Consider the following 16457-nt stretch of genomic DNA (forward strand, 5'->3'; position numbering starts at 1 on the left):
GCCAATTTGTAGTTGACATTGCCATCTACTAGTTGAAGATAAAACCACCACCTGACTTCATGGTGTTAGACATATCTCAGTGATGGGAAGACATTGTGAAATGATTGACAGGGGCTTTGAGTCTTCCAAGTTTAGGACATAACACCACCTCATTGACTACGCTAAAGCCTTTGACTGTGTGGATCACAACAAACTGGGGGATATTCTTCAAGAGGGGAGAATACCAGACCACCTTACCTGCTTTCTGAAAAATCTGTATGTAGGACATGAAGCAACAGTTAGAACTGGACATGGAACAACAGTGGTTCCAAATTGGGAAAGAAGTAAATCAAGGCTGTATATTGTCACCTTGTTTATTTAACTTATTGGCAGAGTACATCATGAGAAATGCTGGGCTGCATGATTCACAAGCTGGAATCAAGATTGCCAGGAGAAATATCAACAACCTCAGATATGCAGATGATATAGCTCTAATGGCAGAAGTTGAAAAGGAACTAAAGAGCCTCTTGAGTGAAGGAGAGAGTGAAAAAGCTGTCTTAAATCTTAACATTCATCATGGCATCCAGTCCCATCACTTTATGGCAAACAGCTGGGAAAAAGTGGAAACAGTGTCAGATTTCATTTTCTTGGGCTCCAAAATCACTGTGGATGGTGACTTGTAGCCATGAAATTAAAAGACACTTGCTCCTTGGAAGAAGAGCTATGACAAATGTAGACAGTGTACTAAAAAGCAGAGACATATAGTCAAACCTATGGTTTTTCCATTAGTCATGTATGAATTGGACCATAAAGAAGGCTGAGCACCAAAGAACTGATGCTTTCAAACTGTGGTGCTGCAGAAGACTCTTGAGAGTCCCTTGAAGAGCAGGGAGATCAGTTCAGTTCAGTTCAGTGCTCAGTCGTTTCCAACTCTTTGTGACCTCATGAATCGCAGCACGCCAGGCCTCCCTGTCCATCACCAATTCCCGGAGTTCACCCAAACTCATGTGCATTGAGTCGGTGATGCCATCCAGCCATCTCATCCTCTGTCGTCCCCTTCTCCTCCTGCCCCCAATCCCTCCCAGCATCAGGGTCTTTTCCAATGAGTCAACTCTTCACATGAGGTGGCCAAAGTATTGGAGTTTTGGCCTCAGCATCAGTGCTTCCAATGAATACCCAGGACTCGTCTCCTTTGGGATGGACTGGTTGGATCTTCTTGCAGTCCAAAGACTCACCAGAGTCTTCTCCAGCACCACAGTTCAAAAGCATCAATTCTTTGGCACTCAGCTGTCTTCACCATCCAACTCTCACATCCATATATGGCCACTGGAAGAACCATAGCCTTGACTAGATGGATCTTTATTGGCAAAATAATGTTTCTGCTTTTTAATATGCTATCTAGGTTCTTTTCTTCCAAGGAGTAAGCGTCTTTTAATTTCATGGCTGCAATCACCATCTGCAGTGATTTTGGAGCCCAAAAAATAAAGTCTGACACTGTTTCCCCATCTATTTCCCATGAAGTGGTGGGACCAGATGCCATGATCTTCCATTTCTGAATGTTGAGCTTTAAGCCAACTTTTTCACTCTCCTCTTTCACTTTCATCAGGAGGCTTTTGAGTTCCTCCTCACTTTCTGCCATAAGGGTGGTGTCATCTGCATATCTGAGGTTGTTGATATTTCTCCCAGCAATCTTGATTCCAGCTTGTTCTTCTTCCAGCTCAGCATTTCTCATGATGTACTCTGCATAGACGTTAAATAAGCACAATATACAGCCTTGACGTACTCCTTTTCCTATTTGGAACCAGTCTGTTGTTCCATGTCCAGTTCTAACTGTTGCTTCTGACCTGCACATAGGTTTCTCAAGAGGCAGGTCAGGTGGCCTGGTATTCCCATCTCTTTCAGAATTATCCACAGTTTATTGTGATCCACACAAAGGCTTTGGCATAGTCAATAAAGCAGAAATAGATGTTTTTCTGAAACTCTCTTGCTTTTTCCATGATCCAGAGGATGTTGGCAATTTGATCTCTGGTTCCTCTGCCTTTTCTGAAACCAGCTTGAGTATCAGGAAGTTCACGGTTCACATATTGCTGAAGCCTGGCTTGGAGAATTTTGAGCATTACTTTACTAGCGTGTGAGATGAGTGCAATTGTGTGGTAGTTTGAGCATTCTTTGGCATTGCCTTTCTTTGGGATTGGAATGAAAACTGACCTTTTCCAGTCCTGTGGCCACTGCTGAGTTTTCCAAATTTGCTGGCATATTGAGTGCAGCTCTTTCACAGCATTATCTTTCAGGATTTGAAATAGCTCCACTGGAATTCCATCACCTCCACTAGCTTTGTTTGTAGTGATGCTTTCTAAGGCCCACTTGACTTCACATTCCAGGATGTCTGGCTCTAGGTGAGTGATCACACCATCGTGATTATCTTGGTCATGAAAATCTTTTTTGTACAGTTCTTCTTGCCACGTCTTCTTAATATCTTCTGCTTCTGCTAGGTCCATACCATTTTTGTCCTTTATTGAGCCCATCTTTGCATGAAATGTTCCCCTGGTCTCTCAAATTTTCTTGAAGAGATCTCTAGTCTTTCCCATTCTATTGTTTTCCTCTATTTCTTAGGATTGATTGCTGAGGAAGGCACGGAGATCAAACCAGATCAAGCCAGATCCTGATGCTGGGAAAGACTGAGGGCAAGAGGAGAAGGGGGTGACAGAGGATGAGATGGGTGGATGGCATCACTGACTCAATGGACATGAATTTGAGCAAACTCTGGAAAATAGTGAAGGATGGAAGCCTGGCATGCTGCAGTTCATGGAGTCACAAAGAGTCAGACATGACTTAGCGACTGAACAACAGCTAATGAGAGTGTCTTACGGGCACTTGTTATGGGAAACACTGACTGAGACCACTCACCTTGGCCAGGCTGCACAGTGACCATTTAGGTGAGTTATTTCACAACAGGAGCTCCAGATAAGGAACATAGAACTAACAAGCCAACATCAATGGAAAAATTCAGGAAAGGTCAAAAGGAGATGCCACGTGTCCTGCTACCTCCCAGAATCCTTCTCACTGGCATCCATCTTGGCTCAGTGATGTGTATGCTACCAGAAGGACCCTGAATCAGAATGAATTAGAATGATTGGCTTAAGGCAACCTGGAAACTAATCCCATCACCATGAAACCCTAGAGCCACGAGGCGGGGCAGGCCTCCTGTGTTCCCTCCTCCTCCTGCTCTCCAGCTGGGCACCACTTCCCTATAAAGTCTCTTGCTTTGTGTACACATGTGTCTACTTAGACAATTCATTTCTGAGTTTTAGACAAATGCTCCCTTTGGAGCCGTGGAAGGGGTCCTCCTTCCTGCAACACACCTTGGAAGTCCCAGCTCTACAAATTATAAGGCCAGGCGTCATTGTTTTAAACAAATCGTGGTCCCCAGTGATGAGTGACTGGATTAATTTTCCTAAGGCTGCTTAACAAATTACCACAAACTCGGTGGCTTGGAACAACAGAAATGGATTTTCTCACAGCTTGAGAGGCTGGAAATCTGAAATCAAGAGGCTGGCAGGGCTATGCTCCCTCTGAAGTCTCTGGAGGACCATCCCTCCTCCCCTCTTCCAGCTTCTGGTGGCTCCACAGTTCCTTGGCTTGTGACTGCCTCACTCCAGGCTCTGCCTCTGTCTCCGCTCCTGTCTCCATACTAGAAACATGTTCACACTGTTGTTGTTGTTCAGTCACTCAGCTGTGTCTGACTCTGCAACCGCATGGACCACAGCACGCCAGGCTTCCCTGTCCTCCACTATCTCCCGAAGTTTGCTCAAACTCATGTCCATTGACTTGGTGATGCCACCTGACCATCTTGTCCTGTTGTCCTCTTCTCCTCCTGGCATCAGTCTTTCCCAGCATCAGGGTCTTTTCCAATGAGTTGACTCTGCACTGACTGGCAGAGTATTAGAGCTTCAGTTTCAGCATCAGTCCTCCTAATGAATATTCAGGGTTGATTTCTGTTAAGATTGACTGGTTTGATCTCCTCGCAGTGCAAGGGACTCTCAAGAGTCTTCCTGAGAATCTTTAAAAGGATTTAAAAATCTTTAAAAGGATTTTCTTCTATGTCCACAGCCACCTCTGAGTGACATGCCATCTCCTGCTGACCCTTGCACCCCAGTAAATTAGTGGTTACCTCAGAAACAAGGTATTTCTAATTTCCCTAGCCCCTAGCATAGACTTAAATGTTTTTGATTTCAACTATTTGCTAATAAAGGACTTGCTTTATCCAAGGTATTCTATGTTACATTGTTAACTCCTTACAATGACCCTGAATCTCTCACAGTTCTTGAGCTCAGGCAGCAGAGCCCCAGTTAAATAATGAAAGAGGAAGAAAGAGGGAGAGGAAGGAGTCAACATGTTGAGAAACAGGAGGCTCAGATGCTAACCTCACAGTGAAGAAGGCTGGAACTGGCTTTCAGACTCAAGGGTCTTTTTGTGAATTCCTAATTCCACAAGAACAACATATAAGACACTCCGTTTCTAGGACAGTTGGACAAGCTACTGCCCTACTCAGCTCCTGGGGTGAGAATGCGCCTCTGCTGTGTGGGGGCCTCATGGTCTCAGTGAGGGAGCCGTCAAAGCTGTACAACTGGCTAGACCTGGCCCGCTGTGGGAGAGCTCATGGAGAAGTCTATGCAAGCTGTTCCCTCCAAGTCTACTCGAGTCTGGCATCGCCAGAGGTCAGCCAGGTGGTCGACAGGAAGGAAGGACATGGACAAGAGCAAGTACAAACTGGAAGCACGTCTCTGTGTCACCACCTCCAGCCTTGAAGCCACAGGAAACACGCCCAGTAAGAAGGGCCCAGGGCAGCACACAGACGTGCCCTGTACTTGGACAGGCGCTGGTGGAAGTGGCGGGAGCTGAGAGTCTGTAGCCAGCAGAGCCTGGGAGCCACCACACCCTGATGCCCTGCATCCATTTTTAGAACTTACAGTAGGGAACTGATGCTGTGCTTCTGCTCTGAGTCTCATGCAGTGTCTCGTGACACTAAACCAGGACCAGCCAGGGAAGGACATCCTGGGAAGGCAGTTCCAGCCTAGAGATGCAGACAGGACCCAAAGCCAGCACATCTACCCTATTAAGAGCAGCAGAGTGCACCTCTCATGGACTGCAAATGCCAGAGGAGATGTGTGTCTGGGGTTTTGACTCTGGAGCCATAAGGCAGCAAGGACAGTGTGGAAGGTTTCGTTTCACCTGTTGTCCCCTCTGGGCAGCACAACCGGTGTGTATAGGCGGAACCCAGGACCAGAGCACCGCGTGTAAATGGGCTGGGTCTCCATGCCTTGGGCAAGCCAACGTAGCTCCCAGGGGCTGTTTCCACATCTTTAAAATGGGCAGAAAATGTCTTCATGTCAACTACAAATTGGCACTTGTCACCTATAAGGATTAAATCATGTGCTGCTGCAGCTGCTGACCTTCAACCCCCCTGAGAGTTCAGGGTGGAGATGAGAAATGAGTCCCTCTGTGCTTTGAGGGGTTGGGGAACTGGCAGAACAGGTCTTCACATAGGTATTTTCAGCAGGTGATTTTATGAGCCCAATTCTTGTATCTTCTCGCATCTAGAAAACCACTAAAATCTTTCATGGTGACTGTTCTTCATGACTAGCAAAATCTTCATAAGACTATAGAAACCTTTTGGAAGTGTAGTGCTTGGTTGCATGTATTTCCCCTTCACCCAAATCACACCCCCTGCCTCTTTGGGGCAGTTTCGCAGAGCTACCTGAGATGCTGTCTCCTGGGCTGCAGTTCTCATTTTACCCCAAATAAGACTTAACTCACAACTCTCACATCGTGCATTTTTTTGAAGTTGACGTATCACAGTTGTGCATTTTTAAAAGTCAACATATTATTATGTGGTAGAATATAAATTGCATAAACCATCTCAAGTCTGAAACCTCACGGGAATTTGTTGCAAAGTTATCTTTTCCCCTTTCCTGTTTTCCAAGCCAGAGTCTTTCAGCTCCCTGGAATTCCATAAACTACCCACAGCCTTTTCTCAATATAGTCAATTTTAGCCTGTCAATCAGTTTGGTTGGTTCTGTGGCTTAAGAGGCATAAAGATTTCCCACAAAAAGAACATGAGACTTTTCCTGGGTGGGGGTGGGGTGTTTACTTTGTACTGTGTAACTGTACACGTCCTGGTCTTGTCCCCAGGCCGGGTCTGTTCTGGTGTCCCTGCTGGATAACAGTTGAGAATCTTGCCCTTGATCCAGAAAAACGCAACAAACACTAATGCTTTTTGAGCCAGCAGTTTGAGGATGCTTGCCATCTGCATGCCTCCTCTTCCTGTTATTGTGAACAGTTCTCTTCCTGAAGGCTTGTTTACCTATTAGCAGGCCAGAAGATCCGCTGGGTGGGGCGCAGTTTCACTCTGCTGATGCACACGGAAGTCCTGCTATGGGGTCAGGGCGCTGGGCCTCGCTTGGTGAAGTCAAACTCCAGCTGATGCCAACCCAAAGGTGCCCTAGGTGAAGTCCTTGTCCTCTGCTGCAGCATGCCCTCCACCGCTCTGGGCCGGAAACAGGACCTCACAGGGGGCGCTCATCTCTTCAAATTCAGTTCAGAATCTGGCTCTCCCAGTCATACTGTTTGAAAAGGTAAAGACACAGGAGACTGAAAAACAACATCTTTATTTATGACTGAAGATGTGACAGCATTCACAAAATGCCAAGGAAAGCCATTCCCTGGTTCAGTTTTTTAAGTCTCAGAGCCTCTGACATCTGAACTTTCACTACATACCAGCCAGGAATGCCTCTTTGTGGGAACAGAGTTTCCCACTAACAGCTATTTTTCTGTTTTCTTAACATACTAGTGTTACTAATTCAGTTTTTCCCCTTGGGTCCTGACTGACACTTGTCCACTGTGCTCACCTGTTGTGTTTCTTAGGCTATCTGTAGGAGCTGCAACATCACAGCAGTGATCCCTAAGACAGAGGTAAGCAGGATACATCTATGGGAGCCCTCTGTGTTATATTCTTTTTCTGAGTAATGATGGCAGCCAGGAAATGAACAAAGGGGTTCAGCAAATTAAAGCCTTAAATTTAAGGCACACAACTTCATTTTCCTCAATTCAAATAGCTGGTTGGATTTTTTATTTTACAAAAGCTATTTTATTTTTTGTGTACACAGCACACAACGTTTAACTAGCTTTATTACACGTTAAAGTATACAAACTGATTTAGGGAAAACCTCTAAACTGTTTCCCCAAATGATTGACATGGCCCAAAACAAAAGGGGGGAGTTGAGGGGGTACAAATTCATAGCCCTTCAAATATGAACAGAATGGGAAGACATCTAGTCTCATAAAACCTTGGTGGAGATGCACCCTAGCGGATGATCTGGCCTCAGTAAACAGCTGAATTTCCCTGTGCCTGTATGGGAACACAAAAAGTCACCAAAAGTGGACTGTCAACAGAGAAAATGGGGGCTGCTTGCATCCTAGGGTTTCTCATAGAAGCAACAGCTCCATAGTACCAAAGTTATTGTACCTACGGCTGAGTGGCATGGGTCCATGATATCTATTGAAGTACTTCCTGAACGTCAATCAGAATTCATTAAACAAGAGGCCACTTACAACATGGGAAAAAGGACTGTCCCGGTATGAAGGGTTCACAATCTGAACTGGCCCTTTAAGACAATGAATAGTGTTACAGAAACATTGTAAACAAATAATTCAAATATGAAAACGCAAAATGTACAATTAGCAAATACATTTTTTTCTTTTAGGTAAGATTTTCAGAAAACCCAGGAATGGATTTTATATCACAAAATGGTCCATATCGCCCAAAAATGTCTTTCGATTGGACAGTAAAATAATACTTGCTGGAAGCTAAAAACTTAGATAAAGTACAGGCCATTGGGAGTGGTAAAGCTTTAATTTCTCCAATTTTCTTCCAGATCAGCTTATTACTAGGGTTCTCATGGCACAGGAAGAGGTGGTAGCTTTCCACGGGGGCACACTTGGGGTTGATTTTGGTGATGTTCCACGTCAGGGCGATGCCCCTGGGCCGCAGCACCCGTTTTACTTTGAGCTCAGGCTTCTGAGGAGGAAGCGTGTCGCGGACTTTGTCTGCCAGCTCCGACAGCGGTAGCGGTGGCTCCGGGAGAGGTGGCAGGTGCTCAAAGGACTCACAAACCTGAAACACGTTCACACAAAGTTCAGCAAGCGGGGCGGGTGGGTTCTGATTGTTTTTAAAGTGGTCAACCACAGTTCTACAATATGTTTCCCATTCCTCAATCCATTTATCAAAATCATAAGAGCAAAAGGATGCTTCAGGGATTTGTGAGGCTGGTTCCAGATTTTTCAAACATTAGCTTCTTTTCGAGTTAAGATCTGTACACTTTGGAATATCACTAATCTAGAATGGGTTAGGTCCCAGACCTTCTGGAGAAATATTCCATCTCATTGCCAAACTGTGTTCCCAAACACTGTGCCAATTTACATGAAAAGTACAAGTGTAGGAGAACACCCATTTCCCTCCACCCTCATTAACAATGGCAACTACTCTTAAAAATCTTTTCCAATTGGTTGGATTAAAAAATGGACTTGTTTTAATTCTGTAGCTTCTGGAAAATTCAACTACATTATTTTAATTGAGTAAGTAAGTAGATTCATAACAGCACACTTAAAAAGCACACTAAAGTGCTTTCGAAGCTGAAACATGACCCAATGTTTCTTCATTAGTGAAATGGGTGCTTTCATTCAACTTGGAACAAATAACCCTTACAGAACATTTTGTATCAGTACCTGGGCTGCATTTTGTGACACTGGAGTGGTCTCTTTTGAGACTGAAACAGCTTTCACAGGTGACTCAAGGGTGGATACTGGGCTTTCTGTGAACAACACAAAGTTTAAAAGTAAAATTTATCTGCAATAATCAATCCCATAACCTTTAAAGCCAACAGTTTACATCTTGTGTAATAAATAAATGTAAATTAAAATTATAAAACTGTGAAATAAGAAGATAAACTTTTGCTAAAAGTTCGAGACCCAAAGGTATCAAATATAGATAATTTTTCTTTTATATGACAAAAAGTCCCCCTTTAAGGTAAACATGCACATCGTGGTGCAGTTGGGAACTAGGAAACATTACCCACAGAAGAGGGATTCCTGCTTAGCAGTCTTAGGGGCGGATGCTGCCGTCAGGTCAGCACGATTGTCTGTAAACACAGAACGGTTCACAGTCCTGTATGAAGGTGCGATACAACCAAGATCTGCGAATTCAGACTAGAACTCACGCAGACCTGGGTTGCAAGTATATCTACTGCTGAGGGCCATGTAGCCCAGGGGGGAATAAGACATAAACTGTGTGCTGTTGAAAGGGAGGGGAGGAAGAAGAGACAGAACAGAGAATGGAAGAAAGAGAGATGGTTAGAAGAAGAAAGAAAAGGAGAAAAATAGAGAAAATGTGGGTGTGAGGGAGAGAAAGTTTAGTAGGTACAAGAATAGTTTGAGGACAACCAGGGAGAGTATTAAGAGGATAGTAAGAAAAAGGGCTTCACGTTGGAAAGCAGGGTCCGACAGCTAGAAATTTCAGAAATTTGAACATAAATAAGCAGCAAAAACCATTTTAGATTCATTGTGTGTGCTGTGATATATTAATAACTTTAATATATTTTATGAATCTCCTCAAATAAAATTTCTTTCATTTGTGTTTTCCTTTCAACTGACAAGGATAATTAAGATTCTACATAGTGTTTCAAAGATACCTTATTAGTCACATTATTTACTGGTATTAAAAAGTCTTTCTAGAAGAGGTAATGATTTTATGCTTTTAATTCTAAGATAATCTGCACAGCCTTTTTAATGGGTTTGTTAATTAGAACTAGACTTGTGAAATCATAATCTGCAGGTTTATCGACGCACAAGAGCTGATACAAATAACCTTCTTTATATTTTCAAGTGAATAGTTTCATACAAAAAAAAAATTCCAACAGATAATAGCTTTCCATAACTAACATTCCTTCTTTCAAGGTGGTAGGTCAACAAGCCCTTAGCAAATTTAAACAGGTTAGAAACAAAGCAGGACTTTTATCCCAAATCAGTTAATGTTTAGATCCTCCGCACCATCAATGTCAATGTCTTGTGAATACTCTGCAGCTTTTATCCTTATCTACATAAAAATGCGTAATGGTTACTTTAGAACTTTGTATTCTCAAAACAACAGTAGCAAGCACCCCATTATTTTAACATTCTTTCTCATTAAATTGCTAGGGGAGAATTGTGGCTTCCAGTTTCAACTTAATCCTTTGGTGTTTGACCTTCCAGACCCTTTGCTGCATGTATTCACTTGTAAATATTTATATTATAGACATGATTTTTAAAGTTTGCATTTAAAAGACAAAGTGGAAGTCGCTCAGTCGTGTCTGACTCTTTGTGACTCCATGACAATAACCCCACCAGGCTACTCTGTCCATGGAATTCTCCAAAAAAGGATACTGAAGTGGGTAGCCATTCCCTTCTCCAGGGGATCTTCCTGACCCAAGGATCAAACCTGGGTCTTCTGCACTGAAGGCAGATTCTTTACCATCTGAGCTACCAGGGAAGCCCATCAGATCAGATCAGATCAGTCACTCAGTCGTGTCCGACTCTTTGCGACCCCATGAATCCCAGCACGCCAGGCCTCCCCGTCCATCACCAACTCCTGGAGTTCACTCAGACTCACGCCCATCAAGTCAGTGATGCCATCCAGCCATCTCATCCTCTGTCATCCCCTTCTCCTCCTGCCCCCAATCCCTCCCAGCATCAGAGTCTTTTCCAATGAGTCAACTCTTCACATGAGGTGGCCAAAGTACTGGAGTTTCAGCTTTAGCATCATTCCTTCCAAAGAAATCCCAGGGCTGATCTCCTTCAGAATGGACTGGTTGGATCTCCTTGCAGTCCAAGGGACTCTCAAGAGCCTTCTCCAACACCACAGTTCAAAAGCATCAATTCTTCGGCGCTCAGCCTTCTTCACAGTCCAACTTTCACATCCATACATGACCACTGGAAAAATCATAGCCTTGACTAGACAAACCTTTGCTGGCAAAGTAATGTCTCTGCTTTTGAATATGCTATCTAGGTTGGTCATAACTTTCCTTCCAAGGAGTAAGCGTCTTTTAATTTCATGGCTGCAATCACCATCTGCAGTGATTTTGGAGCCCAAAAAATAAAGTCTGTCACTGTTTCCACTGTTTTCCCATCTATTTCCCTTGAAGTGGTGGGACCGGATGCCATGATCTTCGTTTTCTGAATGTTGAGCTTTAAGCCAACTTTTTCACTCTCCACTTTCACTTTCAGCAAGAGGCTTTTGAGTTCCTCTTCACTTTCTGCCATAAGGGTGGTGTCATCTGCATATCTGAGGTTGTTGATATTTCTCCCGGCAGTCTTGATTCCAGCTTGTGTTTCTTCCAGTCCAGCGTTTCTCATGATGTACTCTGCATATAAGTTAAATAAACAGGGTGACAATATACAGCCTTGATGTACTCTTTTTCCTATTTCGAACCAGTCTGTTGTTCCATGTCCAGTTCTAACTGTTGCTTCCTGACCTGCATACAAATTTGTCAAGAGGCAGATCAGGTGGTCTGGTATTCCCATCTCTTGAAGAATTTTCCACAGTTTATTGTGATGCACACAGTCAAAGGCTTTGGCATAGTCAATAAAGCAGAAATAGATGTTTTTCTGGAACTCTCTTGCTTTTTCCATGATCCAGCGGATGTTGGCAATTTGATCTTTGGTTCCTCTGCCTTTTCTGAAACCAGCTTGAGTATCAGGAAGTTCACGGTTCACATATTGCTGAAGCCTGGCTTGGAGAATTTTGAGCATTACTTTACTAGCGTGTGAGATGAGTGCAATTGTGCGGTAGTTTGAGCATTCTTTGGCATTGCCTTTCTTTGGGATTGGAATGAAAACTGACCTTTTCGAGTCCTGTGGCCACTGCTGAGTTTTCCAAATGTGCTGGCATATTGAGTGTAGCACTTTCACAGCATCATCTTTCAGGATTTGGAATAGCTCAGCTGGAATTCCATCACCTCCACTAGCTTTGCCATAAAAGTGAACTATTCAGATACAATTTACATACAGTATAATGTACCCATTTAAAATGTGCAAAAACTCTTTTTGAGTTTTGACAAATGTATTATTGTGAAACCCTCACCAAATTCAAGATACAATGTTTATATTACACCAAATAGTGTCCCTTTTGATAATACAAATGAATCTGAGTCCATATTGGATCTATTTTACTTGAACCTTTGTATGCTACTGCTTTTGCTATAAGTTAAAAATGTTGCTGATGGCCTGAAATATACAGGAGCCCTCATTCTCAAGGGCTGACCTTTAAAGTTATATAACACTTTCCATTTACATAGAGATTAAAAAGTTGCAGAACAGAGGATAACATTTGTCTTGCTGGAGGTTTATAGGAACACTGTGAAGGGACCTATATGAACAAATAGCTGCCAAGAACAAAGGATTCTGACACCAAGAAGTCTGTAGCAACCAACCACATTCCCTCCCCTTTTAGTATAAAAGAAGCCTGAATTCTAACCCAGAGGAGATGGTTCTTTGGGACACTAGTCAACCATCTTCTTAAGTTTCCTGGCTTTCTGAAGGAAGTTGCCACTCCTTGCCCTAACAACTCATCTCTCGATTTACTGTCCTGTCATGCGGTGAGCAGTACAAACTTAAACTCAGTAATATTCACAATCCCTCTCTCATCACTGGCCCCATGAAACCACAGGTCTGTTGTCACTAACAATTAGATAGCTTTTTCTAGAATTTGTTAATTCTAATAAACCATGTTAATTCTAATAAACCGAATTAACATGGTTTTTGTTCAACATTTTGTTTCTGAGATTCATCAACGTTGTTGTATATAATAATATATTTCATTCATTTTTATTGTTGAGTAGTATTTAGCTCTATAGACAGTTATGTCACAACCTACTTATCTATTCATGGACATTTGGGTTGTTTCTAGTTTGGGACTATTATGAACAAAGTTGCTATGAACATTTGTGTAAAAGTCTTTGTGTAGATGGGCTTCCCCAATGCCTCAGTGGTAAAGAATCCACCTGCAGTAGAGGAGACAGGTGAGATGCAGGTTTGATCCCTGGGTTGGAAGATCCCCTGCACAAGGAAATGGCAACCTATTGCAATATTCTTGCCTGAAAAACCCCATGGACAGAGGAGCCTGATGGGCTACAGTCCACAGGGTTGCAGAGTCTGAACGACAGAGCATTTTGTGTAGATGTAGGTTTTCATCTCTCTTGATAAATACCTAAAGGTGGAATAATAGTGTCAATTGCTAGTGTGTTTAGAAACTGCAAAACCACTTCCAAAGTGGTTTTACCATTTTACATTCCTACCAGCAAAACAAGAGAATTCCAGGTTGTTCCACATCCTTATCAGCACTTTGTATATTTTCAGTTGTTTTCATTTCAGCCATTTTAGTGGCGTGTTGTAGTATCTCATTATGGTCTTAACTTCCCTAGTGATGAAAAATGTTGAGAATGTCTTCTTCTGTTTATTTGTGATCCCCTTATCTTCTCTAGTGATGGGTCACCTACTTGCTTTGGGTTTAATTTGTTCTTTTTGTACTAACATCTTAAGGCAGTTGCTGTTGTTCAGTTGCTCAGTTGTGTTCAACTCTTTGCAACACCATGGACTGCAGCACGCCAGGCTTCCCTGTCCATCACCATCTCCAGGAACTTGCTCAAACTCATGTCCATTGAATCGATACCATCCACCCATCTCGTCCTCTGTCATCCCCTTCTCCTTCTGCCTTCAATCTTTTCCAGCATCAGGGTCCTTTCTAATGAGTCAGCTCTTTGCATTAGGTGGCCAAAGTATTAGAGCTACAGTTTCAGCATCAGTCCTTCCAATGACTTCCAATTCAGGGTTGATCTCCTTTAGGATTGACTGGCTTGATCTTCTTGCAGTCCATGGGACTCTCTCAAGAGTCTTCTCCAACACCACAGCTCAAAAACATAAATTCTTTGGCACTTAGCCTTCTTTACGGTCCAACTCTCATATCCATACATGACTACTGGAAAAACCATAGCTTTGACTAGCAGACCTTTGTTGGCAAAGCAGTGTTTTAAGGCAGAATCTTATGTTATTCACGTTAGACTTTCATTTTACTTTCTACCTTTCCTAATATAAATATTTAATGCTAGTAATTTCCTCTAAGCACTGTTTAGTTGCATTTCTTCAGATTTTGATATGCTGTTTTTTCATTCAGTTCAAAATATTTTTGAACTTCCCTTTTGATTTCTTTGACTCATGGGTTATTTAGAAATGTAATCTTTAGTTTCCAAATATCCAGGTATTACCCAAATAGCTGTTACTGATTACTTGTTGTATCGTATCTGTAATCATAGAATATGTTCTCTATCCTTTTAAATATACTGAGATTAGTTTTATGGTCCAGAACCAGTTTTATGGTATGTTTCATATGCACTTAAAAAGAACGCATTTTCTTCTGTGACTGCGTTTGAGTGTTCTATAAATGTCAAGTAGATTATTAAGTTGGTTGATAGTGTTGCTCAGGGTTCTATAACTTCACTGACTATATATTGTATCAACTACTGAGAAGGGAGTGTTGGAATCTCAAATTATAATTATTTTTCTATTTATAACTTCAGTCCAATTAGTTTTTATATTAGGAATCTTGAAGTTCTACCATAATGTGCATTAAGTGTAGATTTGTTTTTTGCATGCACTGGGTCAGCCAAAACAACTGCTTTGTTTTTTGGTTGCAGCGTGTGGGCTTCCTCTAGTTGTGGTGTGGATGGACTTTTCCTGTTGTAGTGCAAGGGCTCAGTAGCTGTGGTGCACAGGCTCGTAATTGTGGCATGTGGGCTTAGTTGCTCCACAAGTTCCCCTACCCAGGACTGAACCCACATCCCCTGCATTGGAAGGCAGATTCTAACCACTGGACCACCAACGAAGTCCCATAAACACAGGTTTAGTGTGCCTTTCTGATGAAATGAGTGTTGCACTGTTATGAAACAGCCTTTTTTTCCCCTGGTAATATTCCTTGTTCTTAAGTCTGTCTGATAATAATATAGCCACTCTAACTTTCTTATGATTAGTGTCTGCATGGCTTACCTTCTTACAGCCTTTTAATTTTAACCTAACCATATATTTATATTTAATGCACATCATGTAGCTGTTATAGTTGGGTCTTGTTTTGTTATCCAGTCCAACAGTGTGGTTGCTTAATATGCTCTTTATTCTATCCACTGAACTTTGAGTAGTTTCTTTTTACTTCATTTGATTTTCTGTCTTTTATTTCTCTTATTTATTCATGTTTTCCTTGAAAACTTTGAGTATATTTCTATCAATTCTTTTAAGGTCTTAGTCTGTTAATTCTGTTATCTGTCAAAAGTCTTTCTTTTGACAAATTTTTCTCCTGGTTTTGGATTCCATTTTTCTTCCTCATATCTCAAGTGACTTTAAAATCTGATGATGAATATTATGAATTTTACATGGTTGTGTGTTAAATTCTATTGTCTTCTTTGAAAAAAAGTAGGCTTTGTGTGATTAGCCACTTATTTTGGTTTTATTAGGGCAAAGCTAGAGTTGCCTTTGCTCTAAGATGAGTTTAGACCCATATATTCAGTGAGAATCTGCCACTGTGGTGTGTAAGATCTGAAACATTTCAAACCACTGCTGTTTGAGCTCTGGAAAATGTTTAGTGTAAAGCTCGTTGGCCTCTCTTTGCCCAGTTTCATGCAATTTCACTCATTCATGTGTGACTTGATATTTCAGCAGACTCAAGAGGACTCTTATGCTACCCTCTTGGAACTCTTTCTCTGAGTGGCTTCCTCATCTGATAGTATTCTTCATCTCATTCCAGCTGCCTCAGCCTCTCTGAATGTCAATCTCTGCCTCTGCCTGAGCAAGACAGCCTCTCTCTGCTTGGGATTTCCATCAGAGGACGGCAATCTAGGAAGAAAGCTGGGGCAACTCATAGGGCTCATCTCATTCATTTCCTTCTCTCAGAGACTGCAGTCCTGTACTGTAATATGTGAAAAAAATTTTCCTATATCTTGTTTAGTTTTCTACTAGTTTAAGTCTGATCCCATTAACTCCACCCTGAGTCTACATATGTACTTTCATAACTTTTTTCTCTTGATATATTATTAACATGTTTATGTAAATATATATACTTCTTTGATATTATTTTTAGTGGCTGAATATGGTTGTACCACATAAATCTAATTTTTGCAATGAATCTCTTATTTCTAGAAATTTAAGGGTTTCCAGTTTTATTTTTCATGAATAGCACTGCAATGAACATTTTCATATTTCCTCTATACTTTAGGCTTTTCAGATAATTATCCAAAGAACTGAGTCATAAGGCTTGCATTTTTGTAAAGTTTTGATGTAACAAAATGTCTTCCAGAAAAATTAATTTACAATCCTGTTCACAGTATATAAACTTACATTTCTTT

General features: G+C 41.9%; 1 protein-coding gene across 3 annotated transcripts in view; it reads right to left on the reverse strand.

Annotated features, from left to right (window-relative positions):
• Positions 1-6646: 6646 nt before the first annotated feature.
• Positions 6647-16457, reverse strand: part of ATF7IP2 (activating transcription factor 7 interacting protein 2) — a 76622-nt gene continuing 66811 nt past the window's right edge. For all 3 annotated transcript variants that reach the window (XM_070363175.1, XM_070363174.1, XM_070363178.1), the window contains 2 exons: positions 8764-8849; positions 6647-8152 (listed from right to left, as the gene is read on the reverse strand). In XM_070363175.1, coding sequence (XP_070219276.1) covers positions 7739-8152; positions 8764-8849 — 500 coding nt within the window. In that variant the 3' untranslated portion in view covers positions 6647-7738. The remainder of the gene's footprint in view (positions 8153-8763; positions 8850-16457) is intronic.

The sequence above is a fragment of the Bos mutus genome, chromosome 25, assembly GCF_027580195.1.
Source record: "Bos mutus isolate GX-2022 chromosome 25, NWIPB_WYAK_1.1, whole genome shotgun sequence".
NCBI lineage: Eukaryota > Metazoa > Chordata > Mammalia > Artiodactyla > Bovidae > Bos > Bos mutus.